Source organism: Orycteropus afer, unplaced genomic scaffold, assembly GCF_000298275.1.
Source record: "Orycteropus afer afer isolate SDZICR_OR568_19922 unplaced genomic scaffold, OryAfe1.0 scaffold00014, whole genome shotgun sequence".
Classification (NCBI taxonomy): Eukaryota; Metazoa; Chordata; class Mammalia; order Tubulidentata; family Orycteropodidae; genus Orycteropus; species Orycteropus afer.
The window spans coordinates 2,403,067-2,425,324 of NW_006921601.1; the positions used below are offsets into that span (position 1 = coordinate 2,403,067).

The 22,258-nt window shown below is 39.0% G+C and overlaps 1 protein-coding gene across 1 annotated transcript; it reads left to right on the top strand.

Moving 5' to 3' along the window:
- The first annotated feature begins 14,908 nt into the window (after positions 1-14,908).
- On the top strand, positions 14,909-15,844 carry LOC103208854 (olfactory receptor 2D3-like). The gene has a single exon (XM_007954599.2). The coding sequence runs from the start codon at positions 14,921-14,923 to the stop codon at positions 15,842-15,844; it is 924 nt and encodes a 307-aa protein (XP_007952790.1). The 5' UTR covers positions 14,909-14,920.
- The last annotated feature ends 6,414 nt before the right edge of the window (positions 15,845-22,258 follow it).

The following is a 22,258-nucleotide window of genomic DNA, read 5'->3' on the forward strand; positions in this document are numbered from 1 at the left end:
CTGTGATGTTTAATGTATGAAGAGAAATTTTTATCTAATCTTTAATTTCATGTGTGAAGGAAATCTTATAGAACATATTATCCAACTACCTAATGCTATCTATCTATCCTCTCTATAATTTCCTCACTTAATAACTCACACTTGCTCAGCCCATTGGGAGCTCTACTTCCGTAGTGATACCACCTTGGAAACCCAAGAAGGGGTCGCAATGAGTCCGATCTGACTGGATGGCAGTGACTCAGCCCATTATATTATTAAAATATCTGAAGTTCTCTTATTTTCATTCTTCATAGTATAATTACTGCTGTGTGCAATTCCTAATAATTTATTTATTTATTTCCTTTGTTCTGGAAAGGATTTTAATTGGGAGATCATATGATATGTGTCTGGCAACACGGTAGGTACTGAGAAAATTACCATCATAATTAAACATGAGTAAAGCTACAACAATAGTGTTAGGAAGACTAGTAGAAAAAAAGAAGAATTGATCAACTCAACTAGATAGTGGTAGTTGGGAGGTTGATGATGACACCATAGAAGAGAAGAGGACTCTCACTGAAAAGCAAACTCTGGTTAGGCAGGATCAGAGGAGGAAAGGACATCTTGGACAGATGGATCCAGCATGTGTAGAGGGAATGAGATGGAAAAGAACAAGTACTTTAATATGGTTTGTAAAGAAGTTGTCTATATGGAATGACCAAAATGACAATGTAGAGAAGTAGGATTCACATTGATCATGTGATATATAAAGACTTTTGGATGTATATAAATAGTAAGGAGACATTATAATGTATTAAGCATGAAAGTGTCAAGATCAGATATATGTTTTTCAAAGACATTTAGGTGGCTACATGGAACACGGGATTGTGTTAGGATAGGTTATATGTCTCTATTCTCTCCTCCCCTAACCATTGCTAATTCTGGGGAGGCGTAAAGAAGTTCCTTTCTTGTTTCTATGTCTTCTCCTTCTGCATCAAGCTTCTGTCTATGAGATGAGAAAGTAGAGATCTTTATAAATGAACAAGGATAATGGAAGCTGTGTAATGTGCCTACCGGCTTCCCTACATCTGCCATTCCATTTCCACTTCCATTATCCCTTCCTAACAGCTGTGGTGTGTGTGTGTGTGTGTGTGTGTGTTATTGCATGAACTATCTCAACTTAGCCTGTGTTCATGCAAGCTGCAGCTTCTCCTTGACATTGGGGATTTCCAGAGATAGCTTTAAGCTTGCCAAAACCCTGTGTGGGAACCCTGTGTGGGAGATGCTCACTCTGATAATTAGGGTTCAGAACTTCTTGTCACCTTAAGAATCCAGGGACAACTTGCTGTTTGCCACATTGTGAGTGCATACTCTTTGCATACTTCACTCACACCCCAGAAAAGACTCAGCCAAGGACCCTGCTAGTCCTCAGTCTCAGCTCAGTCTTGGTGGAGTGAATCAAGCCCTAAACTGCTTCATTGCACAACTCTTCCTTGCAAAATTCTGCCTTCTCTGAACTTACTGCTCTGGCATTGTTCCAGCAAGGCTCAGTTCTGAGATGGAGACTTTGGGCTGTCCAGAAAACACATTATGGAAAATCAAATTATTTGTGTTCAGAGCTGAGCCTGAGAGAATTTTCTCTCTGGTCTATACTTGCGTCACATTTCACAGAGATTTCCACCCCCCGCTCAGGGTTATTTTGTTATCAGAGGAAACAGCTGTCTCCTCCTCTTCTTATCTTCCTCCCCTTATTTTTTCAACTTACTTTTCCTCATAGTTCTCTTATCCTGCCCCTTAAAGTTCTGTATTTTTCTGTTCTTCTCTCTCTCTTTAATTTAAAGTCTGAACAAAATATGGAAAGATATGCCAGCTTTGGTGAGGATGAGACCAGACCCTTTAGGGGTATTGTGGCAGCTTTAATCGGGAGTACAAATCTTCATTCTACTTAATGTAATGTAAAATTGTACGTAGGTTCAAAAAAAATAAGTTTCACATGCATGGTATTGGAGAGACTTGACTTAGTAGTGGATAATAATAATAATAATTTTTAAAAGACCCTAATATTTCATTTGAAAAGCAGGTCCATAAGAGTCAAAGTCTGATGATCCTGTTGAGGAAAGCTTTGACACTGATAGCCAAGTATCCAGAAAAATGAACTAATAGACTTGTACACTAATCAGAACATACTGGAGGACTGTAGTCAGCGCCGAGAGCACCACTATTTGACTCTGAAGGATTTCTCAGGGGTGAACTCCTTAAGTCATTGCCTGAACATGGATATGTGTAAATATCTACATTTTTAGTTATCTCAGGTATTATTTTTTTAATTGTGTTTTGGGTGAAAGTTTACAGAGCAAATTCACTTTCCATATAGCACCTCACATACACTTTGTCTCATGACATTGCCTGCAATTTCCCACAGTGCAAAAGCTCCCCTCCCACTTCCTCCCCATAGTTACTTCTTCCCTGTGTCCTTCCCTCCCATGCACTCCTGCCCCATGAGCTGTTTCCCTGTGCATACACAGCTCTTCTATTCTGCCATGATTGGTCTCTCCATGGAGTGTATCTGCCTAATGTAAATGTTCAGCTCATTTTGTCTTTTCTTTGCTTGGAAGCCACTGGAGTGGGTTTAATTCCAGACCTGAAGGGCAGCTAGGGGCCAGAGTCTCAGTGGTTCCGTCAGGCTTTATCAGACCAGCAAACCTGGTCCCCCCCTCCATTTTTTTTTTTTAAATGATTTTGCATATTGTCCCACATTTTTCTCCCACTCTGTCCAGGATGTCCTACATAGATCCCCCTCCAAGTGGTTGACAGTGGTTGCTGGGCACCATCTAGTTCTTCTGGTCTCATAGTCTTACAGGGTGAGGATCACATGGTGTACCAGTCACTAGGACTATTTGTTTCCATGAATCTTTGGTTTTCTTCATTCTTCTTTGCTCTGGACGAGGAGAGACCCATCGTTGCATCTACATGGCTGCTTACAAGCTTTACAGATCCCAGTCACTACTCGCCAAAGTAGGAGGTGGAACAATGTTTTGTGTAGTATGTTATGCTAATTGAGCTTGATGTCCCCTGTGACTATGGTCCCAAGCCCACAGGTCCAACTATTCACTTCCTCTGGGTAGCTGGCTGTGGCCAAGAAGTAACTACAACCTTGTCCCTTGTCAGCTCTACTATATACCTGGGAATTCTTACAGAACATACACATACACTTGTAGAAACATTGCCTGTATCTTAGACATTTTTGGTAGAATTTGGCAGAAGGTGGTAGCCTAAAGGCATAGAAATTAGGAAGGAGATCATCTCAGGAGTGATCCCAGAAAAGGAGATGGTAGTGTATACTGTTTAGAGTGGGAAGGGTTGGCTCATGACCAGGGAATGTTTACTTCAATGGTTCTAGAGTAAAACAAAGAAATAAATGCCAACAATTTATGGGATAATCATAGGAGTGATGTCTACAATACATTTCTGCTGTGCATGGGGTCACTATGAGTCAGAAATGACTCGACGGCACTTAACAACAACAACAACAACAATCATAGGAGTGATGTCTACAATACATTCCAGTTTGTTGGTGAATTGCTTTGTTTTCCTTCAAAAACACATTTGCTGGGTTTTTTCGTTGTTGTTATATTACTGTAAACCTGTCCAGAAAGAAGAACCAATTCTCTCATAGATGGCTAAAATAGTTAACAAATAATTTTAAAAATAGGAAGAATAAAACAACTGCTGACAACTACTGTCTATAGATAAAACATCTTACTTCTTGGAATATGCAGATGGATTCAACTAAAGAATTTGGGAGAACGACAACCAGAGGAGTCAAACTAAAGCCTTTGAAAAACTAGGAGAAGCAATACAAGATCACATTCAGCATGTAGAAATCCTTGAAATTGAAAAGAAAATCAAATAGAGTGGAAACAGAAATAATCATGTAGGTACCCTTGTGTGTCTACTCTGGAAAAAAAGAACTGAATATTTGTTGTTCATAGTATCATATAGGATGAATATTCTAGAATAATAAAAACAGAAGTCAAGAAAGGTTGATATTTTCCCAAATCCACAGGAGTGAGAAATGGTATGGCTAGATAAGAAGCCACTTCAAATATGTATACCACCAAAGCCAATTAATTTCCTGTCTCACTGTGCTCTCTGGAAATGGCTCTGGCTGTCAAGACTCCTAATGAGCCTATTGAAAACATTCTTTATATCTGTAACAATGTTTATTATTTATAGAATTTCCATTAGATCCTTTATAGTTTGCATTCTCTGCTGAAATTTTCCCTATCTTTATGCATGCTGTCCACTTTTTCCATTAGTCTACTCTATGGTGGCCTCTATGTCTTCCTCCCACACTCTACTACAGATGAGTCACTGCTGCTGTGTAATCTCTTCTTGAAGGCTCTCAATTTATTAGATTTTGTGCAATTTGATTATTCTATGACTTCTTCCTTTATGGGCCCAAACAGTTATAATTTGTAGATATTTATTGCTATCATGGGGGAAGGACAATTTTTCCAGCTTTCCACAACTAAGAGGAAGCTAGAAGTTCAACTCTTTATTTTGATATTTGTTTTCATCTACTGGTGCAATTTAATGATTTATGAAATTTATGGGATTTATGGAACTCAAAAATATTCAGATATTCAAATGTAATGGATGCTTTGTTTGCAAATATCATAATGTTGATTTTTCAAATCTATCCACAATTATGCAAAGATTTTTTTTCTGAAATCCAGCTACTGAGTTTCCACATTCACTAATGTAAATTACTTTTTCTTGCTAACTACTTTTATAACTATAAATCATATTTTTGATCATGTATGCTTAAGAACATTTTAAACAAAATGGTTCAATACCCAGTGTAACTCTGCATTGGGAGACCTTCCAATTTCGGAATATTCTAATTTCAAGGTTTTTAGAGTGAACATAGATGAGTGTTTATACACAGAACACATTAGTTTTAGTCACAAAATCACATCCCAACAGTAACATTTCCAAAAATGGTTCTTACCATTCCTTCATTTAGAGGATTAGTTTCATTTTTCCTTCAGTGTTATAACATCATTGTACCAGTCAATGATCTGATAGGAAACAGCTGTTTTTGGAGACTTTCACGAAAGGACTTAAACCTCAACAATCTGACAAGAAACACAGGTACTTTAAGAGACTTTAATGAAAGGAATTATTGTAAGTACAGACTTGAGGGAATCTATAAGGAATATTGAGACACCCAGAGACTAGCAGCAGCAGAAAACCATTGCTACCATAATGCTTGAAGGAGAAAGGGGAAGAAAATGCTACTATGTTTTAGGGAATGATGCAGTCTGGAGAGGGGACTACTTGTGAGAATTGTAGATACTAAGGACAGAGATAGCCAGAAAACGGGAAAAAACATGGAGTCAGACACAAAGAAATACTATACATATGTTTTACTCCTGACTTCTTGTCCTCTGTTGGCACTTTCCACTGTCTACATCCAATTGGAAGCCAGTAGGCACAGGAACCCAGTGATAGAGTCCCTAGAGATCAAGCTCCCAGAGCACAGAGCAGAGCATGGAAGGCTTAGAATGTTTCAACATAGGTCAGCGGAGAAACCAGTATAATAATCTTTTTCTGGAGAAAATATTAAAATTATTTATTTTGTTGTAAAATTTCTTGGTGCCATTCTAAGGGCATCCACTTATTTAAGCAAAGGTTATTAAACTTGGATGTTTTTGTCTGCCGGTTTTTTATCTATAAATATCACCATAAAACTCACTGCGGTCAAGTTGGATCGGACTCATAGTGATCCCTCCTTGGGTTTCTGAGGCAGTATCACTACAGAAGTAGATTGCCCAATACTCCTTCCAAGGAGTGGCTGAAGGGTTTGAACAGTCAGCCTTCTGGTTAGCAGTCAAATGCCTTAGGCACTAAGCCACCAGAGCTCCCAAATATCACCGTATTGATAGCATATTGTGGAAACACATGCAATTCTGACTTTAATGTCTTTGCTTCAGTAGCTTTTCTAGGATTCATTTAGTGCATGCCTTTTACAGGAGATGTTCATTTTTTAACTTTATTTCTGAATTTCTCTTTTCTTTAAATTGGCATACAGACTAGACTTTTAAAAAATAAATTTATGGATGAATAAATAAAATATAATAAAATCTAAGTGTTTAAAACATACAACTAGACAAATTTTGACAAATGTGTACACTCATATGTGTCTGACTCAAGCCACAGTCTTTTTAATTACCTCATATGCATGCAGAAGTGGGGTAATGAAAAAGGAAGGCAAAGGTAAAATTGCTGTGTTTGAACTGTGATGTTGGTAAGGAATATTGACTGCCAGAAGAATAAACAAATCAGTCTTTTAAGAAACCAGAAACCAAAAACCAAACGCACTGCCATCCAGTCGGATCCAACTCATAGTGACCCCTCCTTGGGTTTCCGAGGCTGTATCACTACAGAAGTAGATTGCCCAACCTTCCTTCCAAGGAATGGCTGGTGGGTTTGAACCACCAGCCAGCCTTCTGGTTCGCAGTCAAATGCCTTAGGCACTACACTAAGTACCACCAGTATATTCATTTAAGCTTAGGATGGCAAGACTTAGACAGCTTATTTTGGACACGTCATCAGGAAATAGAAATTGCTAGAAGAAGACATCATGTTTGGTAGAGAGCTAAAGAAAATAAAAGTAAATCTTGATCATCATGGAGAAGGTGCAGGACCAGACAATATTTTGTTTTGTTATACGTATGGTTGCCATGAATCAAAGCCAACTCAATGGTAACTAACAACATGTGCTCTTATAACTAGCCCCACAACAAAGCATACAATACTTATTTAAAATGAAATAATTGCAGTGCATTTTTGCAACTCACTTCCAATATACCTAGCCCCAGGTAACCACTGACAAAATTTCCTAAAAATAAAACCATCTGCTGTGAATTCTTTTTTATCTAATTATTTTGCTCAGCTCAATATTTTTGAGATTCACCTATGTTGCTGAATTTATCTGTAGTTTATGTATTTTTTTCCTGCTGAGTAGTAGTCCATTGAAAGATACCTACATGCATTTACCTGTTGATGGAGATTTGGATTATTTCAACTCTTTAGGCTAGTTGGAACAGAGCTTCTAGGAACGTTTGTATTACAAGTCTTTGTGTGGTAATAGGTTTTCATTTAATTTGGGTAAATACTTAGAAGTGGAATTGTTTTCCTAATTATATAATAAATTGCCAATCTCCTTTTTGAAGTAGTTGTACAATATTACATTCCTATCAATAATGTGGGAGCTCTGGTAGCATAGTGCCTAAGGCACTTGACTGCTAACCATAAGGCTGCTGGTTCAAACCCACCAGGCACTCCTCGGAAGGAAGATGGGGCAATCTACTTCTGTAGTGATACTGCCTGGGAAACCCAAGGATAGGTCGCTATGAGTCGGGGCTGACTTGATAGCACATAACAACAACAACAACGATCAATAATGTATGAGAGTTCCAGTTGTTATATATCCTATTCAACACATGGTATTGTCAGTATTTTTAATTTTAGTCATTCCACTCAGTATGTGGTACGATCTCACTCCTATTTTAACTTTTTGTTCTGATTATCAGGAACTCTGATGATGCAGTGGTTAAAGCAGTTGGTTACTAACCAAAAGGCTGGTGGTTCAAACCCACCAGCCATACCATGAGAGAAAGATGAGGCAGCCTGCTTCCATAAAGATTTACAGGCTTTGAAACCCTATGGGGAAGGTCTACTTTCTTTTAAAGGGTTTCTATGATTTGGAATTGACTATGGCAGTGGATTTTTGGGATTCTGATTCTGATTATCATATGCTATATAACACATTGTCTCCAGATTTAGTAGCTTACAAAAATAAATGTTGATTATTAATCTGCAAATTAAGCAGGGTTCAGAGGGGATAGCTTAATTCTGCTCCATTTGTTGTCCAGCTAGGCCCCTCCAAAATGAGAGGGTAGTTTTAGCTGAAGTTTATCCACTCATAGATGTTTGCCATTTCATGGTGGTTGTTGGCTGAGAGCCACAGTTCCACTCTGCATGGAATTCTCTGTGTGGTATCTGCAAGGGCTAAATGATATAATGTGTATATTCACTGAACACCACAAATATAAACTATAACCTGAAGTAAAATGGTGAAAATGAACATGTGACATGATTGTATGGTCACTACAGTGTCAGAGGGAAGCTATTAGTTCTAGAAGGCCTGGCACTCTCAGCCTGCATGCTGATACTCAACAATGGACAAAAGAAATTTCTAAGCATACTTCCAGTGCAATTGAGGTATACCAGATGCTTTTGAAAACCAAAAGTTTGAAATGACTTAGATATACATTTTTAATTTTTTAAACATCTATGTACATCAATCAGTTAAACTAAAAATAACCAGTATAATAATTCACTTTTTCTTAAGAAATACTGTGGAGAATTTAGCTTTACTTGTTTAAGAAAGGCAATAATACAGAAGAGAAAATCTGAGCTGATTGTATGAAGAAAATTGATCAAAGCATGTTGGACTATACATATTTTTAAATTATATCTCTCTGGTGGCATAGTGCCTAAGGCTTCTGCTAACCAGATGGCTGGTGGTTCAAACCCACCAGCCACTCCTGGGAAGGAAGACTGGGCAATCTACTTCCATAGAGATACCACCTCAGAAACCCAAGGAGAAGTTGCTATGAGTAGGATTCGAGTACACGGCAGTGAGTTTTAGTTAGTAGTTATTTTTTTTTTTCTTTTTAATACAGCTTGAAATCTGGGGTGATCCAAGGATTTCAGTCTGTATTTACAATTATAGTATTAAAGGCTTCAGGATATTTTACAAAGTGACAACTCATGGGAATTCCCTGTTTTCATCAGCTCTTAGGATTTCATTTTTAATAAGTTTCTCTCAGGAAAACTATTTGTTCAGTCCCTCAGAGAATTTAGGTTGTGTCCTTGAGATGTGGTTGGTATAGGTTTAGAAACATTCTGAGTGCCTAGGGATAAAAATGCAGTGAGGATTGCCTAGTGGGATTTGGATCTTCAGATTGCTAAGGTTTCCAGCATTCCGCACTCAGCTCTGGACCCCCTCACCAATCCACTGCTCTGCACGTTAATGACCTTTCATGACACACCCATAAGTGAACAGGTGAGGGGGCTTGATGAAGTTCTGAGAAACCTTTCTGCAACCTCCTTTTCTGTTCTGTGTGCTTACAACCACCTGTAACTAGACATCTGTTTCCTTTTTCCGCCTCAGGCCAGGGGTAAGTCTAATGGAATTGCAGATATTTTGATATCTAAAAATAAAAATGGTCTTTTTAAATCCACTAAACCAGTTTCCCTCCTTCTCAGATACCAAACTGAGGTATACACAAAATATTTCCTGAGAAAAAAACTTTTTGAGTTTTGAGTTTATATTTACATAGTCAGTTAACAGTATGTACATACCTTAATATCAAGATTAGTGGAGAAACCATGTAGAGTGTAATACTCAGCTTACCAGCTGGATCAAGAAAGGAAAACAAACAAAAAAAAAATGGTAAATTGCTGGAAAAAACAACATGCATCTTAAAGTTAATTGGCATCTGATTGGAAGCAGCTGAAATCCAACAGTCTGATAAGGTATGTTTTTTAATATTACATTTATTTACAGAATTGGTGAAGTCAAACATTCAGAATGCACCTGTTGTTTTCTTCTGACAGGTAGACAGAAATAATCATCAATGGGAAAAGGAAACCAAACTTCTGTAGCTGAATTTATCTTGCTGGGATTGTCACAGGATCTAAAGGTCCAGATCTCGTTGTCTGTGTTTTCCTGATCATTTACCTTCTATCCGTAATTGGGAATCTGCTCTGAATCATCTGTATCCAAACTGGCTCTCAACTTCATATTCTCATGCACTTTTTCTTTAAAATTTTGCCTTTTGCTGACTTTTGTTTCTCCACAAGCAATGCTCCCCATGTGCTAGTCCACTTTCTCATGAAAAAGGAAACCATTTCCTTTACTGGATGCTCAGTACAGATAGTCGTCTTCCTCCTAGCAGGGTGTACAGAGTATGCACTGCTGGCAGTGATGGCCTGTGACTGCTGGGTAGTTCTGTGCAAGCCCCTGCACTACTCTGCCATCATGACCTGGAGGGTTTGTATCTAGCTGGACCTCTCTACATGGTGTCAGCAAAGACAGTGCCTATTTACTGAACACCACAAATATAAAACGTAACCTGGAATAAAATGGTGGAAGTGAAAAAAAATTATGATTGTGTGGTGACTGTAGTATACAAAGGAAATTTTTCTTAGTTTTAGAAGGCTTGGCTACCTCAGGCCCCCTTGGCTATCTCAAGAGCAGACAAGACCAATATCTAAAAATACTTCCAACTCAATTGACATGCACTAAGCATAGTGGCTAAGACACTTGCCTGCTAACCAGACGGCTGGCGGTTCAAACCCACCAGCCACTCCTCGGAAGGAAGGTTGGGCAATCCTACTTCCGTAGTGATACTGCCTCGGAAACCCAAGGAGGGGTCGCTATGAGTCGGGGCCGACTCGACGGCACATAACAACAACAACAACAACAAGTTTTGGACAACCAAGTGTTTGCAATTGATTTCATTATTAGAAATATGTATTAAATTTTTTTTAAAGCTCTACACATTAATCAGTACAACTAAAAATAAGTAATATCATAATCTAATTTTTCTTAAGAAATAGTAATGAGATTTTAAGGGGCTCTGGTAGCATAGTGCCTAAGGCACTTGACTGCTAACCAGAAGGCTGGTGGTTCAAACCCACCAGCCACTCCTCAGAAGGAAGGTTGTGCAATCTATTTCCATAGTGATACCGCCTCGGAAACCCAAGGAGGGGTCGCTATGAGTTGGGTCCGACTCAACGGCATATAACAACAACAAGGAGAATTTAGTGTTCTTATAAGGTTAAGAAAAGCAATTGAAAGCAAGAGAGAATCTGAGCTGATTACGTGAAAAAATTGACCCATCCATATTGGACTGTATAATGTTTTGATTATATGACTATTTTATTATTTTTTCCTCTTCTTAATAAAAGATCCAGAGATTTCAGTAGGTATTTAAAATTATAACATGAAAGGCTTCAGAATATTTTACAAAGTAAGAGCTCTTTGGAATTCCTGGTTATATCAGCTTTTAGGACCTCATTGTTAGTAAGTTCCTCTCAGGAAAACTCTTTATTCAGACATTTGGAGAGTTTGGGTTTGTGTCCTTGAGATAGGTGGTTGGTATAAGGTTAGGATGGAGAAACATTCTGAATGCCTAGAATAAAATGCAGTGAGAATTGCCTAGTGGGATTTGGATCTTCAGGCTGCCAAGGCTTCACCATTCTGTACTCAGCCCTCACCAGTCCACTGCTTTGTGCTTACCTCTGCTCAGCCCACCAGGTGAGAGGAATAACAACAACAAAAAAAGCCCAAACTCACTGCCATCGAGTCATTTATGACTCATAGCGACCCCTTTGGATTTCTGAGGCGGTAAATCTTTATGGAAGTAGATTGCCCAGTCTTCTTTCTGCAGAGTGGCTGATGGGTTTGAACCACCAGCCTTCTGGTTAGCAGTCAAATGCCTTAGCCACTATGCATTAAGGGGCCGTGTCTCTTCTACAGGATTTGTAGGGAATTGGCCATTCCTCTCCAGTATGACTTTTCTTTCTTTTGACCTGTCTTTAATTCTTATATAGAATTCTTAGTACAGAAATTCTGCTCCAGGTTGCCTGTAAGGCATCAGATTCTACACACAAGATGCCCTCCAAATCTCTAGGCTAATAGCCTCCCACACTGACTTCACCTTTACACAGCAACAATCCTGCCGGATAACCCACTGCCCTTAGCTGACTCTGCCTTTCCATCCCTTTACTTTTTTGTATCTCATGCAGTCAGGGGCTACCAGAAAACCTAATTGTTTGATTTTCAAACAATGGGGCCAGTGACATGAATAGAACAGTTATTTGAAGGGCTTTGTTACTATAGGAGTAGTAATTTGCTTTTTTTTTTCCCCCCACAACGTGCATACACTACCCTGGTCTCAGATAGAAAGTAAAATACTTGTCCAATTTATAATGTTTAGTACTTCTTGAATGCAGGGAAAGAAGGATTAAGACCTATTTATTTTACTTGTTTTGCACATTTAACTATTGCCCGCCCCAGGTGAGTGTGCTTCATCCCCAGGGACTCATGGGTTGGTCCAATAGATCATATACCTTTTATACTTCACTTACATTTTATTGTTCCTAATTATATAAGTGTGTTTGGGTGTATCAGTAAAACATGTATAAATTTATATGTGTGATAATTTGTATGTGGGATACATGTTTATTGATTTGCTCAATAGATATTTATTGGAAAATTTATCTCTGCCAAGTGATGGAGATAATTAAAGAAATTAATAAAATAGAAAAGAAGAGTCACTTGAATGTAAATACATACTATACAGTAGAAAAATTGTATTGATAGCTGGTGGTACAAAACGCAGAGGAGCTGATAAGCCAGGAAAACCTGTGGAGCAGTTCTAGTCTATAATACATGGGTAGCCATCAGTCGAGGTCCAACTGGATGGCAGCTAACAACAAACAACAACAATAGCTTTTCGCCTTAGTTTAGGTTCTCAAAATAAGAACCTATGAATAGAACTTAGGTGTGGGTAGTTCATTTCAAAGGAAGCAAGGGAAGGGAAATGGAAGGATGAGAGAGGGAACCACTGAAATCCAATAAAGTGCAGAATTTTGAACGTGCTTCTGTAGACCATGTATTCTCAGCAGAGAGAATATAGCTTCCAAGGTTATTGGAAGGTAAAAAAAAATCTTTGACATGCAATGATAGGTGGCCCTGCAAAAGGTCACAGTACATGACAGATATAGGTATACCTATGGTATAAAATTCCATACAGTTGTTGACTAGTAGAAAAAAAATTTCTGGAAAGGCTCCTTGTTGTTGTTGCTGTTGTTTGCCTTCGAGTCGGCCCCGACTCATAGCAATCCCTCCTTGGGTTTCCGAGGCAGTATCACTACGGAAGTAGGATTGCCCAACCTTCCTTCCGAGGAGTGGCTGTTGGGTTTGAACCGCCAGCCTTCTGGTTAGCAGTCAAGTGCTTTAACCACTATGCTACCAGAGCTCCTTTAGGAAAGGCACCTTAGGACATAGGTTATGAAAAAAGATTGTTAAACCTGGGATAGACAATTAGGGCTCAATTCTGTGGGACTCAACTTCTAAGGAACACACAGAATGCCTCCAAGAAATAACTGGCACATTTATTCATCAAATCCCATTGGTTGAAGGTGGTTCTGAGGGCATTTACTTGCCTGTAGTTTGAAAGTCCTAGAGCAGAATGCTGAGACACTGGCATCAGACATTGGGCCCTGGAGGTGGCATGTCGGCAGGACCAAGAAAATCAGAGCTGTCCATCACAGCTGAAGGTCAGGTGTGAGATGAGCTGAGGCTTTTTGTGTCATGGGGCTACTAATATCCTAATCAGAAGTTCAAAGTTGTCTATTGGCCCTGGCTTCTCTCCCTCCAGAATGGCACTGGGTGTACAAGTGTCATTATGATGCATTTCTGAATGCCTTATTTCTTCATGCAGCTTTCACTTGTCATGTGAAAGACTAGAGCCAGGGCTAGGGCCAGGATTATGATTCACTGACAAAAATTTCCCTTTTCTTTTCTAAGTGTGTGGATTGCTATTTAAGAAGCCTCTTTGTAAAAAATGTCATGGGGGGAAAAAACAAGAACAAATAACTATTGTTTATTTTTTTATTCCCCAAACCATATAATTATCTCCTACTCCATATAGATGAAGTTTTCATTGATCTCTGGGTTTTGATGAGCTATTAGGTATTTTGAAATCTGAAACCAAGGATGTTTATTTTGTTTTGTTTTACTTTTTTTAAAATTTCAATTTAATTTTATTTTAAGAGCTTGTTTTACATTCAACATCACATGCACATTTAGTTTCACTCCCCATTTACCATGTTCAACCCTAACCCAGTCTCATCCCCTCCTTACCCTGTAACCCTTTCCCTGAGCACCTCATATTTATGCACTCCTGTTTATCCTGTATTTCCTCAATTTGAATGTTGGTCCTCTGGTGTCCTGGGGTCGATTGCTCTAAGGGATGTATTACCATAGAGTATGCAGGTATGTCATCCTGGGTTGAGTGGTCTGTGTGTACATCTTGTTAACTATTGGGCTGAAAGCCCACCCTTGGGGGTGCATTTTATTCCATGTGCAGAATGTATTCCAGGGCCATAGTATTGAGGGTCTCACCAGATTTCATCTGACCAGTAATTCTGGTCATTACTGAGTTTTTGGATTTTGTTCCACCTGTTCCCTTCCACTCTATCCAGGATCTCCAGATTTAATCCTTTCCTTACTGGTTGGGATTGGTAGTCAGGCACCATCTAGTTCTTCTGGTCTCGAGGGCCATCATGTCCTAGGGCTGATTGCTTCCAAATGCACTTTTTTCTTTTTTCATTCTTCTTTGCTTTCCATGCTGGGAGACCATTAGCTACATCTTAGATGGCTGTTCTACTTTTTTATTGAGTAAACCAGTTTACCTCTTAGATCCAAAATTGAGGTAAATAAGAAGTATTTCTTGAGTAGGAAAAGCAAAATTGAACAAAATTTAACTCCTTTAATACAATTATATAGTCAGTTAGCAATATAAATATCTTAGTATCAAGATGAGTGGAGAAACCACGTAGAGTGTTATACTTAGCTTACCAGTTGGATCAAGAAAGGGGGGAAAAAGTAAATTGGTGGAAACAACAACATGCATCCAAAAGGTAACTGGAACTTGGTTGGAAATAGCTAAAATCCAACGGCCCAATAAGGTATGCTTCTTAACATTACAAATTATTTATAGAGTTGGTGAAGTCAAACATTCAGAATGCATCTGTTTAATTTCAGCTGCCAGGTAGACAAGAAAAATCATCAATGGAAAAAGGAAATCAAACTTCTGTAGCTGAATTTATCTTGCTAGGACTTTCACAGGATGCAAAGGTCCAGATCTTGTTGTTTTGTGTTTTCCTGACCTTTTACCTTCTCTCTGTATTTGGGAATTTGCTCATAATCATACTTATTCAAACTGACTCTCGACTTCACACTCCCATGTACTTTTTCCTCAAAAACTTGTCCTTTGCTGACTTCTGCTTCTCCACAAGCATTGTTCCCCAGATGCTAGTCCACTTTCTTGTGAAAAAGAAAACTATTTCCTTTGCTGGATGCTCTGCACAGATAGTTGTCTTCCTCCTAGCAGGATGTACAGAGTGTGCACTGCTGGCGGTGATGTCCTATGATCGCTATGTGGCTGTCTGCAAGCCCCTACACTACTCCACCATCATGACCCAGAAGGTTTGTGTCCAGCTGGCTGGAGTGTCCTGGATTATTGGGGCCTTTGTATGTTCAGTGGATAGTGCATTTACACTGTGTCTCCCCTACCAGCGGCAGAATATAATTAATCATTATTTTTGTGAACCTCCTGCACTCCTGAAACTGGCTTCAGCAGACACCTACCAAGCTGAGATGGCTCTCTTTTCTATGGGTGTGGTGATCCTCCTAGCTCCTGTCTTCCTCATCCTTGTGTCCTACTGGCATATCATCTCCACTGTGATGCGGATGAAGTCAGGGGAGGGGAGGCTCAAGGTTTTCTCCACTTGTGGTTCCCATCTCACAGTTGTGGTTCTCTACTATGGCTCTGGAATATTTGCTTACATGAGACCCAATGCCAAGGTAATGAGTGAAAAGGATAAGGTCATCTCTGTGTTCTACTCAGTTATGACTTCCATGTTGAACCCCATCATTTATAGCCTGAGGAACAAGGATGTGAAGGGGGCTCTCAAGAAACTGGCTGGAAGATAGCCTTCAGAGGCAGTAATTTTCAAAAACTTTCTTAAATGCTTGCAAACGCTGTGCCTCTAATTGTGTATTGCCAATAGTGTCTCCAATGTGTCCTTTTTTTTTCTTCTCTTGATTGTTGCTTCAAGTTACTTTCTTTCCACAAATATTAATTCAATGCTTGCTTAGTGCAAGTACTGTGTCCAGCACCTCACAATATGAGTAAAACTGTGCCTTCCTTGTAAGAACTTAAAGTCCACTAGGAAGACAACACAAACATAGAGAAGAATGTTTTAAAAAGTTAAAGAGAGAAAGAATATTTTAAGGTAAGAAAAAAGAAAAGTATTTGTGAACCAAAGGCAAGGACAATAGCTTATTTGAAGATCAGGAACATTCCCTGAAGATTACTGCACTAAAATGAGACTTGATTTGTTATTAGGATTAATAGGATATCAACAAGCAGCAATGGGTAGGAAAAGGACTAAAAGCACAGATATGGGAAAGTGATGATATGTTAAGGGGAAAAGAATACCCCTTAACATATCGCAGGAAACAACACTTAGAAACAAATTATGGATGGTCTTGTCAAAAGATGAACTGGTGCCTACCATATTGAGGAGAAGATCTTATGTAAAAGTTTAACCAGTTTGTCCTTTGGTAAAATTGAGAATGATATGATCACATCTTCACTTTATGAGCTTCATTCTGAAGGACAATAATTGAAAGTCTTAATCTTGGCAATTTGCATGATCCAAGCACCACAATTCTTCAAAGACTTTATGTTCTAGATATTCTGTTAGGCGCTATTACATCAGTGATGTTCAATATCTGAAGAGAATTTTTTATCTAATCTTTAATTTCAAGTGTGAAGGACATCTTATAGATCTTATTATCCAACTATCTATTGCTTTAATTTTTGCTGTAATTTCCTTACTTAATAACTCACACTTACTCAGTCCATTATATTATTAAGATATCTGGGCTCTTATTTTCACTCTTCATATTATAATCACTGGTATGTACGCTTCCTAATAATTTATTTATTATTTATTTACTTTTTTCAAGAAAGGATTTTAATTGAGAGATCATATAGTATGTGTCTGGTAACATGGTAGGTACTGAGAAAATTATAAGAACAGTTTAAATGTGAATATGCTATAACAATAGTGCTAGAAAAAATAGTAGAACAAATGAATTGTTCAGCTCAGCTGGGTGGTGGTGGTGGGAAGCTGATGATAACACCATTGAAGAAGATTCTCACTGAAGAACAAACACTCTGATTAGACAGGACTGGAGGAGGAAAAGATATCTCAGACAGATGGAGACAGCCTATGGAGAGGGAATGAGACATAAAAGAACAAGTACTTTAAAGCAGTTGGAGAAGTTTTCTATGGGGAATGAACAAAAAGCTAATGTAGAGAGGTAGGCTTCACATCAATCATGAGATGTATAAAGATTTTTGGACTGCATCATATAAATAATAAAACCAAACTCACTGCCATCGAGTCACTTCTGACTCATAGCAACTCTTCTTTGGGTTTCTGAGGCAGTATCTCTACGGAAGTCGGTTTCCCAGTCTTCCTTCCGAGCAGTGGGTGGTGGGTTTGAACTGCCAATCTTCTGGTTAACAGTCAAATGCCTTAGGCACTATGCCACCAGAGCTCCTATATATTCCTATATACATAATAAGGAGGCATTAAAATGTATTAAGCATGAAAGTATCAAGACCGGATATATGTTTTAATAAAATGTTTGGATGGCTACATGAAACATGGGATTGTGTTAGGATAAACTAAACTATACTATATATTAAATTAACTATATATTTTATTTCATTGGTTGAACTCAATGAAGTTTAGTTCTTAGATGTCGTTGCTGGTGAGCTGTCCTTGGCAATTAAGAACCTTCCATAACGTGACTCTGACATCTCAACATTTAGCTTCCACAAGAGAACACTCTTGTGGAACATGGAGAACTTGCAGTTGCTCTTAATTAGCCCTGTGTGGAAACAATACAGATCATTCTGCTGACAGCTTGTCAGAAATAGTTACATAGCCTCTGAGTGACTACAAGAAGCTGGACAATGGAGGGATTCACATGGAATATTTCTGCAATATACTGTCTTATCCACAAGGGATGACCTAGGGGGGAAAAAAAAAAACAAACTAATTAGAAGGTTTTTTGCAATATACCAACTGTGGTGTAATAAATGACATAGTGTGGCTCTTCTAGCCATAAGTCTTTGTGAACTCCATGGTGGAATTTGCTGTGAGCAAATGAGTAGCTCCTGATTGCTAAAGTTATCCTCCAGGGTATTTCTGTTGAACCAACATGAAGCAATCTTCTGGGAAGTTCATTCTCTCTCAAGTATATAGAATTCTGATGTTGGGATTAGTTAGTGGTCACTCTGCCTGGCTCAAAAGAGAGAGACACATGCTGCTGAGAGAGAGAGACATCGAGAGACATGCACTGCTGCAACAGACTGAGAGAGACTGTCACCTGAGAGACGGTGGGCTGCGAGAGTCTAAGTGAATTTCTGAACTTGAATTGTAGCCTGTTGCTTGCCTAAAAAACCCTATAATCTGTGAGTTCTGTGTAGCCACTGCAGTGAATTATAGAACCGAGCAGAGAGGTGGTGGGTGCTGCTGGAGGAGTGTCTGGTGTCAGGTTTGGGGAGAGGGCTGGAGGGAGGCAGCATGTCTGACCTCGCAGGAATAGACCTTGGGCTGCTGATGGTGATTCTGTCTTCCTCTTGTGGGGTTACATGAGGTCAGAAGATGCGGCCACCCTGCTCCTTTGGCACCAACCAAGAGATTATAGGAGACTAAATTAAGGCAAGTATAAAAGAAAGAGCAGAAAGAAGTATAATTGAGAACTTGAAGTATAATGTTCATTCAATTTAGACTTCAATTATACAGAGAGAATCAGAAAGAGAATAGAATCTGATATGCTTTGAATTAGTGTTACTCAAAGTATGGTCTGAAAACTGGTGCTTTTCTATGAACAGTTTGTTACAAGTTTAGACAGGTTACATACAGAAATTAAGAGTGAGTATTGAGAAATTTTTATATCAATCTGACATTGCTATTATTCAAGTGCATGATCAGTAGACTTATCTGGATGAGCAGAAAATGGACCAGTTTGGTTGTTGATGAACTTATGTGATGACTGACATAAAGTATGCTGAATGCTATTCATGTGCAGTTGGGCAATACATTGGTTCACAATGAATTTAAAATAAAAACTGGATTTTTACCAGAAATGGTTTGAGAAATAATTCTCTGGATGACAAGGTGAATGGTAGTGGTACTAATCAGGAGAATGGACAAATTGGAAAGGGAAAAGAGTAAACTTAGTTTTAGGTCAAGTAAAGAAATTGAAGGAAAAATAGTGAATTAAAAGGCAAGACATACTGGAAGAGGTGCCATAAGAGCACATAGAGTCGAAAGTAACCAAGTCTAGGGAGGCAAAGTTTCTAGGAAAAGGAAATAACCAATTCAATACCTAAGGGGCAACTGGGAAAAGAGAAAAGGTAGAGGGAATGGCCATGATTCTTTTTTTTTTTTTTCAGCAGGAACAATGTGAGTGAATTAATATGAAGCCAGGTACAGTCAAATATCTCAGTCTGAGTTACACTTGAACTAGACATTCAAAATATGGTTTTCAATTGTCCTTCTCCATTCTTCCCTATCTCAGTAAATAGCATCACCATCTACTCAATTATCAAGTCTAAAAATGTAAACGTCAACCTGAACATCTTTGACTTGTCCTGTAGTATATCAAGGAGCTCTGGTAGCATAGTGCCTAAGGCACTTGACTGCTAACCAGAAGGCTGGCAGTTCAAACCCACCAGCCACTCCTCGGAAGGAAGGTTGGGCAATCCTACTTCCACAGTGATACTGCCTCAGAAACCCAAGGAGGGGTCGCTATGAGTTGGGGCCGACTCGACGGCAAACAACAACAACAACATAGTATATCAGCAATCTTGTTAGCTCTACTCCTAAAATATTTCTTCCTAGGTCTGGCAAACTTTTTACTCTCTATTGATACCATTCTGTACAATCCTTTGAACCTTATCTTATGTGGATGGACCCTGTAATCATTAAAATAAATTTTCAATATCTCAGCCCAAGGGCTTTTATTCCAAGGCAACTCAGATCATGTTATTTTCCTGTTTAAAGTCCTCCAATGGCACTTTGTTTTGGTTACCTCTAGTGTCACTCTAACAGAAATACCACAAATAGGATGGCTTTAACAAAGAGGAGTTTATTCTCTTACAGTTTGAAGGCTTTAAGTCCAAGTGCAAAGCACCAGGGTCTAGGGGCTGGGTGAAAGCCCCTCAACCTTGGGCTTCAGCTCTGCCTCCTGCTCCTGGCCCACTGAAGCTGGTGGCGTTTCTTCACTTAGACAGCTGCTGACTGCTGAGGCCGACAAATCCAAGGTTAACAAGAATAAGGGCATAGTCCTAATGTTACCAAACAACACGGTAGGCCACTAATTCAAGTCCAGGAGAAGTCCCAAGATCAGCAGGGCTGCTGAACAACAACCTGGCTACACACAGGGTTCAAGTGTGCTAAAAAGCTGGAGACCATACTCAAAGATGCTTACATACTGAAAGTAGACCACATCCTAAAATAAAGCAGCTACTCAGCTGCTCCAGGAGATTCTACCATGGACGATTGTCAGTCTCATCAGGCAGAATAACTATGTCCAGCTGCTCAGCCACTCAACTAGGGCCAGCCAAGTTGACAACAACCTTAACTACCACACATTTGTAATAAAATTCAAACTCAAAACAATATCCCAGAAGCTTTCCTTAATCTAAACTCCAAATTTATCTAAAATTCTCTTCTCCATAGTCATTGCACTCAGCCACAAAGACTTTCTTTCTCCTCCTCAAAAATGCAAAGCTCATCCCAACATCTGAGCATTTGCAGTTGCTAATCCATTTGCCTCGAATCCTTTGCCTATCACCCTTGGCACACCCTTCTCAACATCGGCAGCACAGTCTTCACATAATTGTCAGCCCTCCAGTGGCCTCCCCTAAATTTCCTATCTAGTTGTGTCCTTTCCAGTCACTTTCTACTTTCATTATTGTGTTTTTGGAACTACTCTCTCTGAAATTACCTCGTTTACACATTTGGAAGCATCCTGGTTAAAATCAAATTTAAACATGCAATTAAGAAAAGGTGAAGGCATTACTAAGAATTATCCAAGATATTACAGGGGAATCTGGCCATTGTGGCTTCATAAATATAAGAAACAAACCATTTTTAAAAATAGGGAGTATTTAACAGTGACAAATCCAAAAGGATAGTCAAGTAGTGTGAGGACTGAAAGTAAACTATTTGTCAGGGAAGAAGACATATTGGATAGATGCCTTGAAACATTGATTCTGTTATTAATTTTTTAAACTTAGGGTGGTCACTTCCTGCTGGGAATCAAAATCTTCATTTATAAAAATATTAAAGGATTAAATTAAATGATGTCTGTATTCCTTTTCAATTCTAATATAGTATTAGTCTCAAATGGCTCTTTATAACTCACAAACTTTATGTGTGTGTGTGTGTGTGTGTGTCTTGACTTTGTTATTAGGATATTGATTAGCCTGGTGAAAGCTTATTAGTTAAGATGAAGTGAGGAGTGGAGATAATCCTGTTTTTTTCAATCAGCAAAAAAGTGAGTGAATCTGCAATAACTAGGTTCCATTTCCTCAAAGGCAACAGAGAGTTAGACCCTGTCCTAGAGGGAGGCTGCATTCTTCTGTTAGCTTATGGTATTCTGAAGTTCTTCCCTGAGGAAAATGTGCTCTCAGCACCGTAAACTCACCCTGGGCATATTGGCCCAAGGACATAAGATTCTATTAATCTTGCTGAACAGTTTCTCAGGATCCTTCACCCACAAAATGAGCTGGTGAGTCATCTAGACACTTACTGGCTTGCTGAGATTCTGTTTACACATTCCTGGCTCTGACTAAATTGACAGTGATTTGGTAAAAAGCAGGGATCCCTGATGTGGCCAGTTCTTTGTCCAGACACAGGATGTCTCATGGGGTCTCTGCAATGCTATTTACTATCTCCAATTCCCTACATCTAGTTAAAAGTGATTGAATCCTGTAAAGTTCTTATAACTCCTAGGTCCTCTCTGCAATGAGCTTAACTGTAGCAAGCACTCCTCAACCAATGATTGATGAGGGTTGGAGTTGAAATATCCCAGATCCTTCAAATTTTGTTGGCGATATAATTCTGAGACACACTCTCCTACTTCTCCCACTTCCCTAACCTACTAATATTTCCTAGGATCACTTCCCAAATAATTTGTTGTTGTTGTCGTTGTTAGGTGCCTTCGAGTCATTTCTGACTCATAGTGACTCCGGTAGCATAGTGGCTAAGACACTTGCCTGCTAATCAGACGGCTGGCGGTTCAAACCCACCAGCC